The following is a 22,385-nucleotide window of genomic DNA, read 5'->3' on the forward strand; positions in this document are numbered from 1 at the left end:
AAATTTAGTCCACCCGGGCTCTCTTTCCATCCCAATGAGAAAGAACCTCATACTGCATTATCGTGTAAAATACTCACAGTTCCTCCCCTAGCTCTTTCCCTCCAACCAACCCCACCAACCCCCAGCCCAAAGATTATACAACCTCACCTTTTGAACTCAGGAGCAGCCATGTGATTTGCTCAGGCCGCTAAGGCATAGGCAGAAATGACGGTGTCACTTCTGAGCACAGACCTAAGGGCCAGTTGTGGTTCTCCGTGTCTCTGTCCTCCCCTTTGTGAGGATGCTGGAATGGGTCCCGAAGTGAAGATGATGTGGAGAAGGGTAGCGGACCCACGGCAGCCGTGGGATGGGGGCAAGAGCTGAGCCCCTGCTGTTGTCAGCCAGTGGAGTTTTGGGGCTTGGCCTCTGCTGGACAGATGAGCCTCTCAGGCCCTGGTCAACAGACCCTCTGAGCCCACAGTCCAAAGTTCTCACTGTCCCAAGACATAGCCTGGAGCTGGGGCACTGGGCCCAAGGTGGTGGGGCTAGAACTGCCTGGTGTGTTCCTGGGTCTAAAGCTTTCTCAGTCTCTGTACTTGACGCTCTGCCACTGCCCACCCTCTGGTCACACCTGACCAGTTCTGTTCCAGCTGCTCCACTTTCCCAGGGCCCTTGGCTTGGAATAATAACACTCCCATAATTCCAGAGCAAGAGACACAGCTCACGCGAGTGAGCAGTGGTTTCATTTTAAATGTCCACGTTGCCTGCAAGTACACATAACCATATAAAAATTATTTTTATTAAAATAGTTTTCCAGTATATTGCATTGAAAACATTTATATAGAAAAAACTATTGCAACAAACACGCTACATTGGCATTGAGATATTCTGAAAGTTTAAGTGCCCACTTTTAAACATTTTGGTATAAGCATATCCTTATATATTTCAGAGGGTACATATAATACTGAAAAATACTTCATATAAAATCTAAGTTTAGATGCACACAAACAGGAAGTATTCCTGAATAGCTTATTTCAAACTGTGAAACACATTCAAAGTATTCAATTTCTTAGACAACATGCAAACATTTTAATACTTAGATTGACGTTTTTAAATATATAAACCATAATCCTTTATAATTCTGTATCAGAAAAGAAAGCAGACGAACACTTACCCACACTGTGCATGTCACAAAGAGCAAATGTGTCTTCACAATCGGGCAGCACTAGGCTAACACAGATGATTGTCACTTTACAAATATGGCTATTCACCTTCTTCATAATAAAATAGAAAAATCACGTAGTATTTACATGAACTACTAATTACTTCACTTTTTGGCAATTATATAAGTAGCAGCAATTGGTTTAAAGATTGATGTTTACAAACTCTGAATTTAACTCGGACAGCCACCGAAGAACACACATCCGGGCAATACAAAGCTGCAAGATGCTTGGCTGTGCTGTACCTTCTCCCTTCACAAAGTCACAGACACACGTTTGTGACCACCGAGACCGTCACACACAGTGTATCGTGTGATGCTGCTTAGGTAGCCTGCTTTCGCTTATCGCGACAGGTGGGTTCCTGAATTACTTGCTGTGAGTTAAATTTGCCTGATGACCCGCACGATAATTCCAAAGATACTTTGTGTCTATTTCATACTTTAATGGCAGTGGCCCTTTACTGTGACCCCCAGCTTCTAGATAGAATGGGTAATTATCTGTAAACACACACACAAATACTAGGGGCCCCGTAATACTTATAGGAACTCCAAAATGAAGGTTCTGCGATGCAAAGCCATAGCATAGTGAGTTATCTTTCTAAAAAGTGACCATCTCCTCTATCAGTGGCATTGAATATATTTTAGAGCGAGAGACCCATCTAATGAGCCAAATGTAAATTGGAAGGCAGTGATCCACCAGAAGGAAACATCCTTTTTGCATTAGTATTTGGAAGAACATATTTTTCCACTTATAAAAACAAAACAAAGCCCATCAATATTGGCAGATGAAAAAAAATACTGTGTGGTGGACAGGTGACGAGTGCTCTAACTTGGCCACTCGTCACCTACAAACCAGCAGTCCCACGTGTCTTTCACAAGGCAGAAAATCAGACTGAGGAACACGCTGCGCTTTCCACGGGCAGTCAGGTACACGTCTGGACCACGTGCAAGGCGAGGCCCAGGCTGAGGAGGAAGAGGCCAGAGTGGCAGGGAGGCCTGGCCCCGACGCCGGCCGATGGCACACTACTGGAGACCTGCACCTGGGAAATGATGAGGGCAGAGAGCGGGACGTGGGACGCCAAAGTAGGGCTGTCGGAGTTGATAAGGGATTCGATCTTCTCTGCTTCTTTATTGCAGGCCTCAATCTAGGAGAGGAAGATCAGATTCTTTTACTATAAAACCACAGAACCTAGGAGAAGGTCAAGTCAAATTCCACATACATTCCAACACAGGGAATATGCTTTCACTTTATCCTTTTCTTAGATAAAGTAACATTTAATTATAGTCTTGATTTATTACATAAATGGTAACAGCAGCGATGGAAGTCAAATCAGAAAGGAAATGATCCACAGAGCCAGGGCCCTCTTTCTCCACTACCCTTTCACTGCTTATCTGCCTTCAGACGTTAGCTTTACAGAGTTAACCGCAGTCACAGGGAACGGACTTCTGGTGCCTATTTACACACGGGGAGGAAAGTAATTAGACTTAGTGAGCTTTCTAATGATGGCAGTGTACAGGCTGTTTGCATTCATCCCTTCACGTGAGCCCTCACTATTTCGATGCTGAAACTCAGGCCTACTTGGGGCCCCCAAGATCAGCTCCAGTGGGCTCCTCCTCGCCAGTGGGAGCACAGCCCTTGGGGGACAAGAGTGGGTTCTGCTGTTACTGTGTGACCTTCGTCACCCCCTTCACTCCCTGGCCCAGCTGTCTTGTCTGCACGATAAGTGGCTGCATTCCATCTCGGCACACGTTGAGTCTCAGCATCTCAACCTCTCCGCTCCCCTACTCCTTAGCATTCTGCTGTCAAACACGTACCTCGCCCCAGCCACCTGGCACAGCGCTCACTGGATGCAGCGCTGTCCCTCAGAGCCTGCCCCGCACAGATGCCTCCACTTCCTCATCACTTGCTCCTCCCCAACCCCGGCTTGTGCCCACCCCTCCCAAGTCCACCAAACTTAAAACTGAGAAGATGGCTGCAGAGCGTACGCTGAACCCCACCTGTAAAGCTTTTGGATAATGGTCGACAGGAATGATCAGGGCCACAATCTCTGATTCAATGCTGAAGTACCCAAATACATCGCACTGCGGAACAGACACATGCATGCGGATTTTCTCAAGTATTTCCAGAACTGTTATTGGCTTTTTGTTTGTTACCTAGAAAGAGAAAAAATTTCCTATTACCAGAAAAAAAGAATTCCTTATTACTGCCTAAGCTGCCTTGCTACCTTGCCTAAGCCAAGGAGTCTTTTTGACCAGCTGAACCCCTAAGGGGTTCAAGGAACCCCTAAGCATAGGGCCCTGCCAGCTGAATTCTAAATCTCTGCAAAGTCCATTCCAATGGGTTTTGCCTGACAGGGAGCTTTGTAGCCAGAAAAAACCCCACTCTCACCAGAAGTGCTTTTTAGTGACTGTTCGTTCTGAGTTGGATGCCACAGGGAAATAATTAAAGTCTTTCTGTAAAAATATAGGTGGTTTAATCAAAATGGGGATAATTTCTGAGGTAGTGCCAGGTGTTGGCCGCTGCACAGCTGGAGCCCTGTCCCACAACAGGGAGCCGTAAAAGTGACGGTACAGAGAGAAAAGAGGCGAGGCTCTCACCGAATGGTGAGGGCAGGCAACCCTGGCACCACCTGCGCATCTCCCAGCCTCCAGCTGCCCGATTTTGCCTCTGCTTACTGTGCCAGGAGGGGAACTTCTCTAGAAAGGCTCAGGCTACGACGTGCAGAGCAAGAGCACCACACAGCCGGGGCGTGGAGGAAAGGAGCACAGGATCGGGGACAGACAGCCTGAGTTCAAGCTCTAGTTCTACCGGTTATGACCTTTATGGCCTTGGGCAAGCTGCTTCTCTGCAAATTAGTTTCTTCATCTGTAAATGGGACAATGGGACAACACATTCTACTCTGTTGGATTACCGAGAACTTTATCAATAAGGTTTCAACAGTACCTAGCGTATAAAGCAATTTACCTTGGCGATAGTATCCAGTTTTTCTTTGTCAAATAAAACTCTTAACATCCCAGCACATAACGGGCAACAAGCACCTGTATAAGAGAAACCATGTCACCTGTTTTCAGAACTAGACACAAGAACACCAAATAGCTGGTGACGTTACCAACCCTTCGTTTTGTGCTAGGACAGTTACAGCTGGCCTTCCCGATGACTGCACTTTAGATATGTACCCTGACCAACCCGGGGTCTTGCCATCTACACATTTCCCAAAACCCTTCCTCCATCTCAGCTGTCATCTTTCACCACGTCTCAGGGTGAGGCAGCGTGGTGTAAGACACAGCACAGAGCGAGCTGGCCTTCCCAGAGATGCGAAGCCTGGACCTGCCCTGCCTCTGCGCTCTGTGTGTGATCCTGGGCGAGTGCTCTCCTGGCTTTTGCTTTCTACCTGTGAAACAAGGGGGCGGGTGTTTCAGGGACTCCATGAGTATTTAAGTCTAACAAAATTTTAAAAATTATTTTAAATTGTTATAAGACAAAAACAAAGTATCAGAACATGGTCTCCAGAAGGAAAGGGCCTGTCTTTGCTCAGCACTGTGTCCCTCGTGCCTAGGAGAGCATCTGGCGTGCACCGGCAGCTGACAAACAGTCGGTAAACTCACGGACGGAGGGATGAACGTGGTGGGCGCCAGACTAACCTGCCCTGTGCAGTCTTGGGATAAAGTCTCTTCTGCCCCTCTGTTTAGCAGAAGAGTAAGGGACTGTAAAATAAGCTGTTTAAAAAACCGTTGTCACCTGTAACAGTCTTTCTAACAAGATGTTCTCAATTATATGCAACTCAAACAACTGGATTCTAACGCCAGTCTAAGGCAACAACTACCTTCTGTTTCCAATGTTTGTGTTCATCAAAACTACTTCAATTATTCATTCAGTAATTAATTCTTTATTCATTAACTTTGTGATAACATATCTTTAAAGTAAGCATTATGCACTTGAACTAATAATCATAATTTTAGTGATTAAATATTGCTTTATCTATTTATATATTGGTGTTTGGTGTAAGATTTTGCTTTGAAAAAGTTTGCCATATTGTTTTAAAACCATTAGACCAGATGCTATCTAAGGTAATCCACAGCTTTTAAAGGTCAACCCAGAGTTATGCATCTTACCAGCAACAGCTAGAGTTAAGACTTTTTGAAAAATTTAAAGTTAACTCTCTTCTCCTCAGTGACTCACCGTCTGGAGGCAGACAAGCAAGTCTTCCGATCCCACCCTGGCCCAGCCCCAAATATCGCCGGCCGGCCTACCGGGTGGGATGATGGGTTTGCACTCAGTCGCTGAGAGCGAAGGACACTTCACCGCAGCGCACTCTGTGACAGAACTGTGCTCTGAGAGGACGCCGACGGCCTGGCAGGGCCCGTAGTAGTCGACTGCCACGCGATCTGAGTAGGCAGCACACACGCTACTGTAGGTCTCCCCATTGTGCCCACAGACGGGCTCCGTGGTTCTGCAGAAGGACTGAGGGCAAATAAATCACATTTCCTAACTGAGGGTACATAGGAGGGGGAGAAAATACACAGGTATAAATTCTGGGACCCTCTTAATTAAGCTACTGAGGTGGGCTAAGCAAGGTGGTGGGGGACAACAGGAGTGTCCCAGAATGAACAGAGGTTACTGTTCTCGGCTTTTCTGGGACTCGGCGCTCACGCACGAGAACCAATGAGAGGAAACTCCCCTGCCCTCGGACTTCTATTATTCCAGAGGTGCTGGCTAAAGTGTTTGAAGAAAATAAGATGGATGCAAACACGGAGGCTTTCTCATCTCACACCGGGTGAGGGTTAAGGAGAAGGAAGAGTGGAGAGGTCAGCGGGGCGGAGACTCTAGGTCCATCAGCAGGTAGGAACGTGAGGGAACAGCTGTAGGCAGGAAGAGGGCCAGGCAGGAAGAGGAGCCCGGGAGTCCAACGTGGCGGGTGTCAATGCCGGTGGAACACAAGCTCTGAGTAAAAACAAGCCCCAGAGACAAGCCGAGGGGTTTCCGACAGTGAAGACCAGGAAATGAGAAGGAGTCACGTCAGGTGTTGCCTGGCTGTGGGCAGGGGACGCTGGGCCCAGAGACGGGGCTCCCCGGAGCACAGGCCGGCACCCAGACTGGCGGTGTGTGTGGGAAGCCTCGGTGGGGTTGCCCTTGAAAAATGAATACAGATTCTGCAACCTTAAAAGGCCAAGAGATAAACCGATGGAAAAAGACATTGTCTGAGAGAACTTTTCGGTTACTTTTCAGGACTGTGTTAGGGACGTCAGTGGGAAGAGTGTTTGGAAAAGAGCTCCTTTCTTGGCTGTTTTAACTTGCATTCTTTCTACTTTGTCTTCTGCTGAGGGCCCACAGAACTACAGGAAGTGAAGATGGGCTGACTCATGCCAGGAGCATGAGACTTTCGATTCTTTTCCTATAAGAAGCCACTCTCTTTTCTTGCTTTTGCACTGCATGGGCAAAGGTACACCACTAGCAAGGAAGTCCTCCAGAGCTGGGAGAAGAAGCCTGTCTTGGGCTGGTTCACTTTTAGTGGAGGGTCGAGTTCTCTGGATGTGACAGGGTTCATAGGGGACCCTGAGGTGGTCCCACTGCTGATTATCTGTGAACAACTGTAAGCCAGTTGTATGCCCCGCGCACGTGGGTCTGTCAGCTAAACAACGCTACCTGGCACGAGCCCTTGTACAAGAGGCTTTTCCCTCTCTGGTACAAAGTGCAGAGATTGCTGTGCTCCACGTGGTTTGTGTCGCAAACGGGATCGCGGACCTGGTCACAGGTGAGCTGTCGTGGCAAACACTCATATTGGCTACATCCAAACTTATCAAAAGTCGTCAAGCAGACTTGGGGTTTGGGTACGCATCTGGAAAACATAAGTGTAGTGCTGAGAGTCAGGAGGGACTCTGATGAGGCCGGCAAAGCACTGACCAGGCACGGGAGGTTGAGGAGAAAGCAACAGAGAAACTGAAAATATTTCCTGTCCCCAAGAGCTTAGGGAGAGCAGAGGAGCCAAGCACACACACGAAGTGGGCTACCAGGTAGAGAATCACACACGCAGTGCTCGCGGAGAAAGCACTGGGAGGAGGGGGCCCCCCGCTGGAGCTCGGAGGGAAGGAGGGCTGGCTGCACCGGCCTGCCAGGCGGAGGGCGCAGCACGGACAACGGTGTGCTGGTCGAGACTGCGGTGCCAGGGTAGGGCAGGGGCAAAGGACGCACAGGGCAGAAATGGCATGACTGGAGGCCATCAAGTGGGTTGGGGTGTGATGCTGGAGGCCTGCAGTCAATAATAAATGAAGCATTTTTAGGGGCTTAATTTTCAGCTTGGCCAACAGGAGTCTACATTAAGAGGCCTCACAGCACGTGCGGGGAAACTCAGGTTTCTGTGCTTACAAGGCCGAGGACCTGACACTGGCTGTTTGCAAGTCACTGAGACAATGCCACACCACGGAGACGGGTTTTCCGAGAAACATCCGGACCTTGCTTCACTCCCAATTCCTGACCTTCAGAGGGGGTAGGGATGACGATTATTTTCTTCTTTAGACTTTTCTGCTTCCCTCATTTCTATAAAGGGTATTTATAATTTTTCTTTTAAAAGACTTTCTTTCTTTCCTTTATTTATTTATTTATTTTTAGAGAGAGGGGAAGGGAGGGAGAAAGAGAGGGGGAGAAACAATGATCAATTTGCCTGCCTCTAGTAAGTGCCCCAACCAGGAGTAGGAGCCAGCGACCTTTCACTGTGCTGAACGATGCCCAACCAACTGAGCCACAGCAGTCAGGGAGGTGTTTGTAACTTTCTATAGGAAGATAAGTCCTATTAAAATGTTTATCATTCACTGGGTCTCTGAAATAACAGGGTATACAATTCATAGTCTGTAAAACAGAAGAAGAATATAGTAGCCAGCATTATTTCACTGTAAAAGGACATTACTTCTATCCTTCTCAGGCATGAGCCTCCCGCACAGAAATGACCACCACCACCATCACCACTACTATGCAGGGTTACCTTTTCTCATGGGATTTAAAAGCACAATGCATGCAGTGAAGGTTTTATGGAAATTTAAGACATTTGAAGGGAAACAATGGAAAAGAATATTTAGAACTTAATCATCTATTAACATGGAAGGGATGAGAACCAAGACTATTGAGAGAAATTGGGTAATATTATTTACTTTTTAAAGATTTTTATTTATTCACTGAGAGGGGGAGGGAGAGAGAAAGAGGGAGAGAAACACTGATGTGAGATACATCAATCAGCTGCCTCTCACACTCTCAGCTGGGGACCTGGCCCACAACCCAGGCTTGTGCCCTGACTGGGAATCGAACCGGTGACTTTTTGGTTTGCAGGCCAGCACTCAATCCACTGAGCCACATCAGCCAGGGTGAAATTTGGTAATTTTAGAAGTAAAAACTTTTCAATTTAATTAAGGATATAGAAATAAGATCAATAGGAAAAGTTGAGAACCCGGGGGTAAAGTAAACACGATCAGGGCAGGAACTGTGCCTGCCTACTGTTGTAACCCACTATTTGGAAGATGCCTGGTATATCAGCACATGCTTTATGAATGAATACTTGTTTTGTAAACGGTTATTTTTTGAACAGATAACACAAGCCCATGGTGAAACTGAACCAGTACAAAATGTACATAGTGAAAAGTAAGTCTCTCCTACTTTTGTGTCCCAGTCACTGAGTTCCCTTCACCAGCAGCAACCACTGTTACCAATCTCTTACTAATTCTTCCTGAGATATTTATCTATTTATGTAAGTATAAGCATTTCTATATGCTGGCTCAAAAGAGTATGTGCCTTTAAAATTTTTCTAGACTTGGCCAAACTGTCCTCCATAGAGGATGTCCCGATCCTCCCTCCAATCCCCTCTTGTACGAGAGCACCAGTTTCCCTGTTATGTTAATTAAGCTTTTTATCTTTGCCAGTCTGGTAGATGGGAAATGGTACGCAATGGCAGTTTTCATTTAATTTACATTCACTTAATATGAGGAAGGTTAGGCATTGTGGTAGATCAGCTAAACGTTCATCAAATCCATTTAATTTTCCTCCTGGGCACGCATCTGGATTACGTTCCCTAGTCTCCATGGCAGGCCGTTGTGGCCAACAGCCAGGGTCTAGACAATCCAATGTGGCTGCACGCAGGGATGGACGCCACTTTTAAACCTGACCCATAAAAGCTTCTCAGAACAACCTCCATCGCCTCCCTCCCCTCACCTGCTGGGCTGACGCAGAAGGAACAGAGGAGGGCTGGGAGGCTGTAGGAGCTGGCAGAGTCATTAGGTGGAAGAATCTGAAGTCCCTGGAGCCGCATGGGGCCGAGCCCAGGGCCTGCAGCCAGACTGCAGGCTCTGGTAGGTGGTGGCACAGGGAGGGGCAGCCTGCACAGGTTGCCCCTGCGGCCACTGAAGTGGAAAATGGCCCTGTGGGGGGCACAGCATTGGGGGCCAGGCTCCTCAGCGGGGCAGTGGTAGCCCAGGACTGCAGGTGATGGTTGGGCAGCGCAAATGAGCAATGACGAGGGCCCAGTGAGGCACCAAGGGAAGGTCATTGTGTATGACCACAAGGAATTATGCAAGTGCCTCAGCCTGAAGGAGTGGATCCTTAAGTTCACCTTGCCTCTACTTCCCCATCAGTCTGCTGTTCACTTCTTATTTCTGGTCTCCTTTTTATTTCCAATGTGCTGGAGACACAATGTTGGTAAACCCCCATTCTGTTCTCCCCCACCCCACTCCAGGGAAAGAAAAATCAAGTTGCCTCTATGACTGCCTAGAAGGGGAGATCCCAGAGCTGGAGATGGACGTGGATGAACTCCTGGACTCGGAGAGTGGTGACACCCGGGCCACCAGGGTCAAGGAGCTGCTGGTTGACTGTTACAAACCCACTGAGGCCTTCATCTATGGTCTGCTGGACAAGATCCAGGGCATGCAGAAGCTGAGCACACGTCAGAAGTAAGGGTCCTCAACCCAGGGGAACGGGTGGCACCCATACAACTGTCGCTGCCCCTAACCTCGTAGCAACAGCTACACCACGGGACCCTGTGGCCAGGCCTGGTGCCATGAGCAGGGCTCCCCCAGGCCCGTTTTCCATCTTTGGTTTTTAAAAAATTATTGTTAAACTGATGGGACTCTTTGGCACTGGCCCTTTAATAAAGCTAGAATGTGCCTTTGGTGCAGCTGAAAAAAAAAGAGCTTTGCCCTCTCTGCCTTCACCACCACCACCACCACCACCACCTTCCTCCACGGAAAACCTGCCTGCAATGTCCTACTCATCTGTGCAGCTGAACATCGCATCCTCTAGGGGCTTTCCCAGGCCTCCCTAAGGCTGCACCAACTGCTCCACACCCAGGAACCTGATGGCACAGCATGTCACTAAGCAGCTTTATGTGGCTCTTTCCTTCAAGACCCGAAACTCTTCAGGGCAGAGACCTTCTTAATTCATCTTTGTATTTTCACTGTCTGGTACACAGCAGATGCTTAGTAAGTGCTCGTCTTCAACTGAAAAAGGTGAGGAGCCATTTGACTTACCTTTGGTTTCTGGGGCAGGGGTTAGGATTACACGGATCCTTGGAAATGCACGATCCAAATTCAAACTGATGGTCTTGGAGGCCCACACAGCGAGCGATGCAGGCACTGGGGTAAGTGCGTCCATTCTGCCCACATACGGGGACAAACTGATCTGCACAGTTACAGGGCAGACCTGAAGACAGGAAGCAGCCTCAGTGACGTGTGCTTGTGCATTCCCCTTCCCTGATGTTTCCTCATTGAGACAAACCACTAACAACCATGTGAACGTCTCATGTTAAAACAGAACATAAAATTAAGTAAAAAAGAAAAAAGTCTCCCAATGTCTGAGTGTTTCTTTAAAGGCAGCAAGGCTCTGAAAAGCCATCTGTCTGAATAACGGCTTTCCTTTGTACCATTTACTGCCAGATAATCGAGGGCCTCCAGGCCTTGATGCCAGGGGTAGAGACCCCTATAAGCAAAGCTATAGGCAGAAAAAGTAAAGAGTGCTCCTCCCAATCTGGTGTATAAAATCTAGAATTTAGAAGTTTAAAGTCTGGCCCAGGGGATTTATAGAATGCATCTACCTTAGATTTTAGCTAAGTAGAATATGGGTCAAGAAGTACCAAAAGCAAGACAAGGCAGCGAAGGTTATAAACTCCTCACACCAGGTTCTTTCCATCTCCTGCTGGAAGGTGGATAACAGGGTAGCTCGGAAAGTACTGTAGTTTTGAGCCTTAAGAATTTTTATGACTGTCTCTCTCTGAGTCATGTTTGGACTTGGACATTATCTGGGTCCCAAGAAATGAGGTGCACTTTAGGGCCAGTAAAATCTCCTTAGAATCTGCTAGCTAAATGGTCATCAGCCTAACTTATCCCAGGACACGAGGGTCGACTACAGGAAAGTGATCCTGCTAATTATAAAGTTCATCTTTCAAAATCATTCAGATGTGTGCAAATAAATAAATGAAAGTCTTCTGGCCAATCTTTAGTTCACTCTTCATCCCCACAGAAGTTCATGGTTTCTCTGAGCGGATCGGATTGTCCTGGTCAGAGCAGAGCAGACAGAGGACAACAAAAGAGCAGTGAAGGCTGCTGCTTATTAGGGTGGACAGAGGATGGGGGGTAGTTCGTCTCGTCTCTACTTCCCCTTCAGTCTGCTGTTCACTTCTTACTGCGGATCTCCTTTTATTTCCGACGTGCTGGAGACACAGTGTCGGTAAGCCCCACTCTGTTCCCGCAACCCCACTCCAGGGAGAGAAGAATCAAGTTGTGGCTGAAACAAGGCGAGAGCAGCTATCTGGTTCCTCTTCACCCAGAACTCACAGTATTTCAGACCTGGGAGGCCAACAGATGCCAGCAGGCTGTGCTGCTGTGCGGACAACTGCAGTTTCATCTCAAGAAAAGAGCATCTCACCTCACTGGCCTTTTCACTTACTGTAGCTGGTGTGAGCATAATACTAGCAGCAGAAAGCACAGGTAAGTCAAGAAAGTAGTATTCTTAACTGATTACTCAGAAAATCTCTTAAGCTTCAAAATTAAAATAATTCCCCAAGTTACCTTGGAGAGGTCCCTAAGGAGATGGGAGTGGAAGGAGCCCACGTGAGGAGTGCACAGCCGTCAGTCTTTGTCTTGTTCGGTGCACACATTTACCTTCCCAGAAACCCCCACGCCAGACTTTTTTTTTGCTTGGAATTCCAAAATATGAGTGCTGGAAGGGACCTAAGAAACCATTTAGTTTAATCCTTAATTCCACAGAGGAGGGAAAGTGTCTTGCTCTCATAAATACAGGTAACGTATTCATTTTAATGTGCACATTTGCAGTTAAGGCAAGACCAGAGAAGCTGCCTTGAAGGAAAAATGGGTGCAAAGGGATGATGGCCTGCTGAGGACAGCTTCTGCGTGACCATGGTTACCTGTGAAGGTGCGACGGTCATCTTCTGAACTGTGCTCACTGAGGCACACGCGGGTAGAACACACCAAATTGCCAGCAAAACAAGAACAAACATTGCAGTCGATGTTAAAGGACGTTCCGTGACCTGAGAGAAATAAAATGTTGTTCTGCATCGTGCATTTATAAATAGATCATAAATTTAAAATTTACTACTTTAAAAAGTTTTAAAACAGAAGTTCTTGAAAAGTGACTTCCAAATACACAAACTAGGAAGTTAAATCTGGAATTATCTTCTGGAGGGTGTGCCCCTTGTAGTGCAGGCTTCCTTCCTAGGTGAGTGTTCTGGGAACCCGGCTGCATCAGTACTAGCTGGCGTCGTTGTGAGAGGCTGTGTTCAGCTTCAGTGAGGTTTTTTTTGCAGACTCTTTCAACAAGTTTGCCCATTTCATGATGGGTGATAACTAGGGCATCAGTGCACACCTAGCTAAGTGTTCAGCAGTTTTGACCAAAAACAGCATGGCCCACACCACCCCCCATGCCCCACCCTCCCTATTCACCTGATCTTGCCCTGAGCGACTTTTTTTTTTGTTTGTTTGTTTGTTCCCCTGGATGAAAAGACTCCTCAAAAGGAAACATTTGCTGATATGGAACAGGTGAAACAAAAAACAGCAGACGTACTAAAAGGCATCAAAATCGATGCATTTAAAAACTGTTTTTAGTGGGAAAAAACATCTCAATAGGTGTATTGCATCAAATAAAGAGTACTTTGAAGGTAACTGAAGTTTAAACATGTAGACATAAATACAAAAATTTTAATAAATACAGTCTGGTTTTTGGGTGCCCCCCCCCATTTTTGTATTTATCCGCCACCATATTTCCCCAAACTCCTAATCTGCCGGTCTCACCAGACTGTTCCCTATTCCCTGAGAATGTTTCTGGCTGCCTTTCTGCCTCAAACGTTCCTCCCCTCCTTCTGGAATCGCACTTGTCTCTCCAGGACCAGCCCTGATGCCACCTTTGGATTGCAGATGCTCCCAATGCCTGGCAGGAATAACTAGCTTCTTGAAGAGCATTTGGTCTGTTACTTTTTGTGACTCAAATTCTCTCCCCTCTTATCACAGAAAGCATGACCTCAATCCCTCATATCTCAGTTTCAGCTCCACAAGGCACTAGTATGTTCTTTTGTACAGAATAGGCATTAATCAGTGGAAGTTTATGGAAGGAATGAATTTGTTTATCCTCGGATATTTTCTGTGATACAAAGTACCTACCTGACATTTTAGCTGAGTAGAACATGGACTAAGAAATGAATACCTGACTTGCTCTAGGGCAGAAGTTTGCAAGCCAAGAGCACTCTTCTTTCAAATAGGATCTCACACATAAAACTTAGAACTGTGCATGGCACACAGTTATGAGTTCATTAAGTGTTATTATATTATTAGCGATGAGTGCCTTCTTGAGGAGGCTTCTAAGAGGGTTCCTCAGAAGTCCTAGTGTCCTTGTAGTTAGGAAAATACTGCCCTAGGGTATCTGATTTGTAGACTTTACTCTCGGATGAGAATCCATTCATGTTCTTCCTACAAAGTTAACTAATCTCAAATTAAAAACAAAAAACAAATTCAGTTCAAGACTCACTTTTTCTTTTTCCTCCAACAATACAAGACTTCTGGAGGTCTAGGCAGTGCATCTCCATGCAGTTTTCCAAGAGTCCACTAGGCCCACAGGAGCAAATTTTATAACAACCAACTTCCGAACCTGCAGATGATGGCACCTGGATTAGTGTCCCTTGACGGACGATGAAATCAGAAGCTTCTCCCAATTTGCAACCTGTATAAACAAAAATCAGCTGAGAGAGGTGGTACTGTTCTGTGATACCATTTTATGCCTTAGATACATTTCATGTAAGTCTTATAGGTACTGTGTGGCTACTAGAGATTTTCTAAGAGAATTTTCACCAAAGTAAGTAATTGTTTTGGTTCACTGGCCAAAAACATATTCTCTCAAACAGAAATTCCATGTTCTGTGCGATGGTAGTGATTCAGGACCTATTTCAGAAAGTTAGCCATAGTTCTGTACAAAAATTCTACAAGATAAGTAGATTTTTATTTTGGGGGGCTTATCCTCAAAGATACTCTAAAATCACAGATATTTTTTAAATGGAATATAAAAACTGACAGTATTTTCAGAATAATCTTGATCAGAAAACTTTTAGTGATGGAATATAAACATACCTTAAATTTTAAAAAAGTTGAATACTTGATTGGGCTTAAGGAAAACCCATTAATTTCCAATTTTAACAAGATTTATTATAACTCTCTAGCTAATATTATTGTATTACACAAATATTACAGATGATCCTTTTAAGACATCGTGCTTATTTAATTTTTGTTCCTTTTTATTTTACACACATTTATAATGTTGATTCTGACATCATAAAGAAACATTTTCAACTGGGAAAAAAAATAAAAGGGGGCAAAATTTTGCCAAAACTATATTCTAAAAGGACCCGCAAAGAGAGAGACTACAAAAATTCTATGGTATAAAAAATTTTTCAGCCTTAAATCATATGCATTTCAGTACAACATCAAATTTAGGGAGGAACTACACATCCCATTGAGAATGCCATTTTTCTGTATATTAAAAGAAAGAAAAACGTAAACAATATGCACATATATTCTCCAACATTACAACACGAAAGACAAAGTAGAAAAAGCTGGCCCAAAGTTCTTTTCTCTTTCATTGTCAAGAACCCTACAACTCATCATGAGAGTCTGGTTCTGGATCAATATTAGTTTATAATCTAAATGACTACTAAAATTACTTGTCTTTGCCATTTTTTATGTACATAAATAACACATGTTTACTGGGAAAACTCAAACATTATAGAAAAACATAACTTGCAAAATAAAGTCCCTTATAATCTCGTTCTGAAGATAACTCCTACAAATAAACACCAGCAACACAACGATACTCAGGCCACACCCACACCCATCTACCTCTTACCTTGAACACAGGAGTATGGAAGGCAGGGGTCTCCAGATGGACACCCTTTTCGGTTCACCTCACAAAGCTCATTAGCAGGGCAAGGATTGGGGTTACAGGGATGAGTCACTTCTTCAACAATGTTACCTAAAGTACTTGGCCCTGAAAAACCAAAAACAGGTCAGTTTAACTACCCAGAACAGTAACAGAGGTCTGTAAATTACATGAATTAATTATGCCTGAAATAAATAGAAAACTGATAAGCATAAAGCAAGGCCTGACTCTAGCAAGCTATAAAACACTCAGATTTTCTGGTCAGTTGTGAATTTAGCACAAACATCCATTCATTCGTTTATTTATTGGGTGTACACAATATGCCCAGCAAGGTTCTAGGTAGTGGAGATACAGCAGTGAACAAAACAGACAAATCTCCGTAACAGAGTTTACATTCTGGTCTGGTCAGGACACAGACAACAAACAGACTGTGTGTGTGTGCTCCCACGTATGTGCAAATAAAAAGTCAGACCGTGATAAGTAGCAAGTGGTGTGAGGGGATGAAAAGAGACTGTATATTTTAGGTAGGGTGGTCAAATAGATGCTTCCATTCAAGAGGGATAATTTAGCACATATCATCATAAAGGATCATTTATTATGGTAAGATGGACCCCATACCATGATTACATTTATTATCTTGTGAAATAATGACTGAGGAAGTCTCAATATAAAGTATATGTGGTTTTTAAAAAGAATATTAAATTTAAACCAAAGCCTTCTTGAAGTTTCCACCCACTGGGAGTTTCCTCCTACACACATACATTTGACTGCTCTGATAGAGTGAGTGTTGTGAGTACATTTGTTTTTCTTACTGATCTTAGGCCAAACCCAGACTTTACGGCTAACAGAGGTACAAGGGCTCTTGGTACCACCCAGCCCAATCACTTGATGAATAGGGAAGCTGAGGCTCGAAGATATGGTCTGTCCAAAGTCACAGAGGCCTACAACTCTAGTCTAATGCTTTCCTTTTTGCCATACTGGTCACAAAGGCTAAAGGACGTTGTTTGTTAGTCCTCTGAAAATATGGCAGATATCACTAGCTGCAAAGCTAGCATTCACTCTTATTTTGGGGCTTACTAGTAGAACTCCAATTTTACTTAGAATGGTAATGGGCCCAAGTGAAAAAGATGATCTTTCCCAGTTTCTCTTACATTTGGGTATGGTGACCAGAAGTCCAGTAGCCTTGTTGTGATGATAAAACACATAAAGTAATTTTGATGACTGAAGCCAAGCACCAAGAATGATGGAGAAAGAAAAAGGATTCCTGGTGATGGAACCACCAGAACAGTCATGGGCTATTTATTTCTGGGCTTTCATGTACTTATACCTGTTTTTCTGCTATTGGCAGTGGAATTTAATCCTACCTGACACAGGAAAAAGAAATAGCTGAATTCACTCTTTCCAGCCACCTCAAGGCACTAACGCCCCCTGGTGGCAGCCTAAATACTCCCCTTTCTCTAACTACTTGGTGAGCAGTTCTGCAGGTGATCCCCTGCATTTCACTACACAGTCACCTCCTGCCAGGAAACTCAGATCCAGGATCTCTCAATGGGGTAACAACTTATTCTTCTAGCTCCCAGCAGGGGTATTTGGCAGAGAAAAAACTTTCATTTTCATGAACGAACCCAGACCATCATTCCTTACTCTATTTGGTGCGTGAGTCCAAGCCAATAGGCCTGGTTCAGGGAAATTCTGCTTCCCCGTAAACCATGGCAAGGAGACAGCAATGATGTGGAGCTGGTTATCTGAGAAAGCTGGCCCTGGTTCACTGCTTAGAATTTCTGATTGCAACAGATCACTACCTACTTAGACTGACAGGATAAATGCTTGTGCTTATACGTTTTAAGTTGACATTTCCTTCCAGAAAGGCCAAGCAAGTAAGATAAGAGTCAGCAATTGAGAAAGTATCATTAAACCACATATTCATCCAAAGCAAACAAGGGCCGAGATGGAAGGGAGAACTATTTGGATTTTAAAAAACAAAGTACTTACTCAGGTATGTATCCAAAGGTATACAGTTCTCCAGGTCATCCGTCGGTGACAGAAGTTCACAAATACTTTCAGCTGTGTGGTCTTCAGGGAATTTGTTCTGGTCCCCGCATTTCTTGAGAATCTCCACACAGTCTGATCTTGAAAACGAAAATAGACAAATTTAGGATTTGAGGAACCTCCTCTTGTTGTCTAGTCAGTATCAATTCTGCTCCTGAAGCTTTCTAAGAGTGGGTTTTAATAACAATGTTTCACAGTTGGGTAGGTGTGAGCATGGCAGTAGAGAACAGGAGGCGTAGCGGGCTTTGGGTTGAACAGTAAGTAATGTATTACACTATCAAATCATTCCTAACTTTCTCTTAAGAACCAGAGATAAAGGCCTTGCTCAAATTTTATACTTTCTGTGACTACCATCAATGTGGCTGTCCACTCTTTGAAAGGGTCTTAATTCAGGCTAGTCTGATTTGCTCTTTGCAAAACTATATACATCGTTTCTCTCAGGACCTTATGCGTGCTTGCTTCTTCCTTCCTCCTTCCCTCCCTTCTTTTCTTTTAAAAAAATCTCTTTTTAGTTACCAACTAATGTATTTGGTCTATGACAATGAGAAAGTCCACTTCTTTAAAATTCTCCCAGTCTTCAATAGGATTTGACTCCTACATGTTATCTACGCTAAGAGTCTGTAATTTCTCACCTGTTCATGCTTGCTGGTCACTCAAGAGTTACCCCTCATCTCTCCCTTAATCAGGTCATCCCCAAGTCACGTCAGAGGACAGATCCTGAACCCTGGCCCCTGTTTAAGGTTGAAGCAATCAGCAATCCATCAGTCACTAAGTGCTCAGCAGCAACGAGCCACACACCAACAATTTAGGGGTTGGATATTAACTTGGTTTTGGAAAAGCTTTTTGAAAAAAAATGCTTGAAGATCAGCTGACATTTAATACAGTTAATGCTTTTGGTTTCACCCACCACAGAAGCTTTCATCTTTCCTTTGTCCTAGATCTCCTGAGCAAACCATTCACAAATGTGGAACGGGCCCTAACTACTGTACTCACTGACTCGTTCCCTCACCAAACATGAAATACCTACTATGTGTCAGGATTACGCTAATCCCTGAGGAGGAGAAAAAGAGTAAAGAGAATACAAGAAAAAAGCACGTGAGAAAAATAAACACCTCAAGGACAGCAATGTGGAACAGAATATAAGACAAATACACAAATTGAAATTTTAAAATAGAATTGTGCATTGAAGCTACTCAATAAATGCTTGTTCAATCAAGTTCCATAACAGAAGTACAAATGAACATCTACAGAAATTTGTAGTATGGATAAATTACTTTCAGCTGGAGACATTTGGGAAGATTCCGTAAGAAAAGACTGGTAATTGAGAGGGGTTAAGAAGGACAGGTAGTGGGCAAATGGAGATGGAGGAAGAAATTTTAAACAGAGGAAGAAAAAGTAGGAAAGTATTTGACCTGCGAAGGTGATGGGCAAAGGTTAGTAGTGGGAGAGAAAACTCTAGTAACAGGCTATGGGTGAAGATCACGGCAGGTCTGAACCAAAACTGGAGAGTCTTCATGATGAAAGAAACTTACTTGCAAATAATACTTCCCCGGGATTTACTGTGACAAGGTTTAATCTGCAGTGAACAGGCTATTGCTTTCCACATTTCTGGCTGACACTTTTTAATGTCAAGAACAGGGATGTTGATGAACGGCATCTTTATGCTTCCTTTCTCCCACAGCTTCATGTCATTCATGGCTCCTTGATCTGACTGAGCATTACAACTCCTGAAAAGCTCTGTTGGCCTGAAGGAAAAAAAAGGCCGGAGGAATCAAGAGGCAATTATTTTCCAGAGAGAAGCAACGTGTAAAATCCTCACATACTAATCAGGAAAATCTGATTTTCTTAAAGAAGAAAGTATATACAATCCATCAAAATACATCAGTTTTGAATGTATGAAGATTCAATGTGGACACAAATATTAAGGTTCTGATGGCATGTTTTCTAACACAACTTTTTGTGAAACAGTTAAAAAACTTCAAAATGCTGTGGACAGGACTGACATCTCCCCTGTCCATTTCTTTTATTTTACAAAATATGAGGGGGGACACACACAAAAAAGGAATTATCTTCTGGAGGGCAGGCCCCTTGTAGTATAGGCTTTCCCCACTAGGTTTGTGTTCTAGGAACCCATCTGTATCAATGTACCAGCTGGTGTTGTTGGGAGAGGCTGAGTTCAGCCTCAGTGAATTTTGTTTTCAACAAGTTTGCCCATTTCATGATGGGTGAATTACTAGAGCACCTGCCCATTCCATGCTGAGTGTTCAGCAGTCTTTGACCAAAAACAGCATGACCCCTGTGCCCCAACCTCCCTATTCACCCGATCTTGCCCCAAGCAACTTTTTTTTATTTCCCTGGATGAAAAAAAGTCCTCAAAGGGAAACATTTTTCCCTTTGGAAGAGCTGAAACAAACAAACAAACAAACAAACTGCAGAAGTACTAAAAAGCATCAAAATCGACAAGTTCAAAAACCATTCTGAGCAGTGGAAAAACATCTTGATAGGTGTATTGCATCAAATGGAGAGTAGTTTGAAGGTGACTGAAGTTTAAACATGTAAGAGTAAATACACATTTTTTACAAATAAATTCCATTTTCGGGGGTACCCCCTTATAAATAAGCCAAAGTTTAAAAATTGAGGTATAATTTACAAAAATAAAATGCATGGATTTTACGGGTGAACTTTTATGTGTTTTGACAAACTTGCACATCCATCTAAGCACACCCAAATGAATTAAGGCGTGTTTCTATCACGTCAGCAAGTGCCCTCGTATCCCTACCCAGCCAGCACCCTCCCTGCTGACTGCGCCCCAGGGGCCGCCATCAATTGTACTTGGATCACACAGGATTATTTTGCCTATTCTAGAACTTCATATAAATGGATTCACATTGCATGTGCTCTTTTATCTTTTACATCTAGTGTCTTTCGTTAAATGATCTCTTTCAGATTCCATGATGCTGTTGTGTATATTAATTGTTTTTTTCGTTTTTATTGTTCAGTTACTATTCCATTATCCTCATGGTCCTCAAACTCTTTGATCTTAGGACCCATTTGCACTCTAAAAATTATTGAGTTTTCAAAAAGCGTTTGTTTATGTGGGTTATATCCACCAATACCTATCATATTCTAAATAAAAACTGAGAGGTTTGAAAAGTAGATATTAATTCATTTTCTTTTTTTAAAACATTTTATTTATTTATTTTAGAGAGAGGGGAAAGGAGGAAGAAAGAGAGGGAGAGAAACATCAATGTGTGGTTGCCTCTCGCCCGCCATGTACTGGGGACTGGGCCCCCAACCCAGGACGTGGCCTGCAACCAGGCATGTGCCCTGACTGGGAATCAAACTGGCAACCTTTTGGATTACAGGCCGGCACCAAATCCACTGAGCCACACCAGCCAGGGCAAAAAGTAGATATTAATTCATTTTAAATTACAATAACCCTGTTACATGTTAATATTTTTATGACAAATAAGTGTATTTTTAAAAACAACGAAAATTTGTGAGAAGGGTAGACCTGGTTTACAGTTTTGAAAATCTCTTTAATGTGTGGCTGAATAGGAGGACAGCTGGATTTGCAAACCTGTTCCTGCATTCAAACTGTTGCCATATCACGTTTTATCGCATCCAGAAAACTCCATTGTTCATTCATGTGAGAAAGAGCGTGAAAGGCAAAAAACATCTTAGTATTTTACAATAGTTTTGATCCCACTGGGTTTGGGGGATCATGGACCACACTTCGGGAAACACTGGTTTGTTCAATCGCCTGTTTGTAGACATCAAGGCTGTTTCCAGTTTTCATGTCTCTTCTCATGGCTATGAATGGCACTGTTGGGTTATAACTTTCTAAAAATACCAAACTTTTCTGAAGTGGTTATTCCATTTTAAGCTCTCATTAGCAATGTATGAAAGCTCCACTTGCTTTGCATGTTTCCAGTCTTTTTCCTTGTAGCTGTTCTTTTGGTGTGTAGTGGTATCTTACTGGTTTTAATTTGTATTTCGCATGACTAATAATAATGAACTTTTTCATGTACTTCGATGATCATAATATCTTCGTCCTTTTTAAAAAACTTTTTAAAATTGAATTTCTTGAGGTGATATTGGTTAATAAAATTACATAGGTTTCAGGTGTCTCTGCCCACTTTTTTATTTGGTTGTTTGGCATTTTATTACGAGGTTGCAGGAGCTGCATATTCTGGACACTTGTCCTTTGTCAAATGTGCGTGTGTGCACGTGGACGTGTAACATACTATTTTCTCTATGGTTTGCCTTTTCAAATTTTAAGTGGTGCCTTTCAGTGAACAAGAGTTTCCTGTTGAACTCTAATTCATTAATTTTTTCCTTTGTAATTAGTCACATTGTTTTGATTTTGTTGCTTTATAATGTCTTAAAATCACGTGCTGTCAGTTCTTCAAATTTATTTATTTATTTATTTATTTATTTATTTATTATTTTTTAGAGAGAGGAGAAAAAGGGAGAACGAAAGGGAGAGAAATATCCATGTGTGAGTGAAACATCAATTGGTTGCCTCTCGCACACCCCCATCGGGGGGCCTGGCCCACAACCCAGGCATGTGCCCTGACTGGGTATTGAACCAGCGATCTTTTGGTTTGCAAGCTAGTGCTCAATCCACTGAGCCACACCAGCGAGGGCAAATTTATTTTTAAAAAATTGTTTTAGCTTTCTAGGTCCTTTGTATTTTCATATACATTTTAAAATTAGCCTGGCAAT

General features: G+C 43.7%; 1 protein-coding gene across 1 annotated transcript in view; it reads right to left on the reverse strand.

The window, feature by feature from the left end:
- Positions 1–609: 609 nt before the first annotated feature.
- Positions 610–22,385, reverse strand: part of RECK (reversion inducing cysteine rich protein with kazal motifs) — a 62,372-nt gene continuing 40,596 nt past the window's right edge. Inside the window, exons 11-21 of the mRNA XM_024560045.4 lie at positions 19,190–19,402; positions 17,601–17,737; positions 15,576–15,716; positions 14,208–14,399; positions 12,595–12,717; positions 10,703–10,874; positions 6,843–7,035; positions 5,450–5,660; positions 4,164–4,237; positions 3,197–3,352; positions 610–2,343 (exon numbers count right to left, since the gene is read on the reverse strand). Coding sequence (XP_024415813.2) covers positions 2,122–2,343; positions 3,197–3,352; positions 4,164–4,237; positions 5,450–5,660; positions 6,843–7,035; positions 10,703–10,874; positions 12,595–12,717; positions 14,208–14,399; positions 15,576–15,716; positions 17,601–17,737; positions 19,190–19,402 — 1,834 coding nt within the window. The 3' untranslated portion in view covers positions 610–2,121. The remainder of the gene's footprint in view (positions 2,344–3,196; positions 3,353–4,163; positions 4,238–5,449; positions 5,661–6,842; positions 7,036–10,702; positions 10,875–12,594; positions 12,718–14,207; positions 14,400–15,575; positions 15,717–17,600; positions 17,738–19,189; positions 19,403–22,385) is intronic.

The sequence above is a fragment of the Desmodus rotundus genome, chromosome 1 (assembly GCF_022682495.2).
Source record: "Desmodus rotundus isolate HL8 chromosome 1, HLdesRot8A.1, whole genome shotgun sequence".
Classification (NCBI taxonomy): domain Eukaryota; kingdom Metazoa; phylum Chordata; class Mammalia; order Chiroptera; family Phyllostomidae; genus Desmodus; species Desmodus rotundus.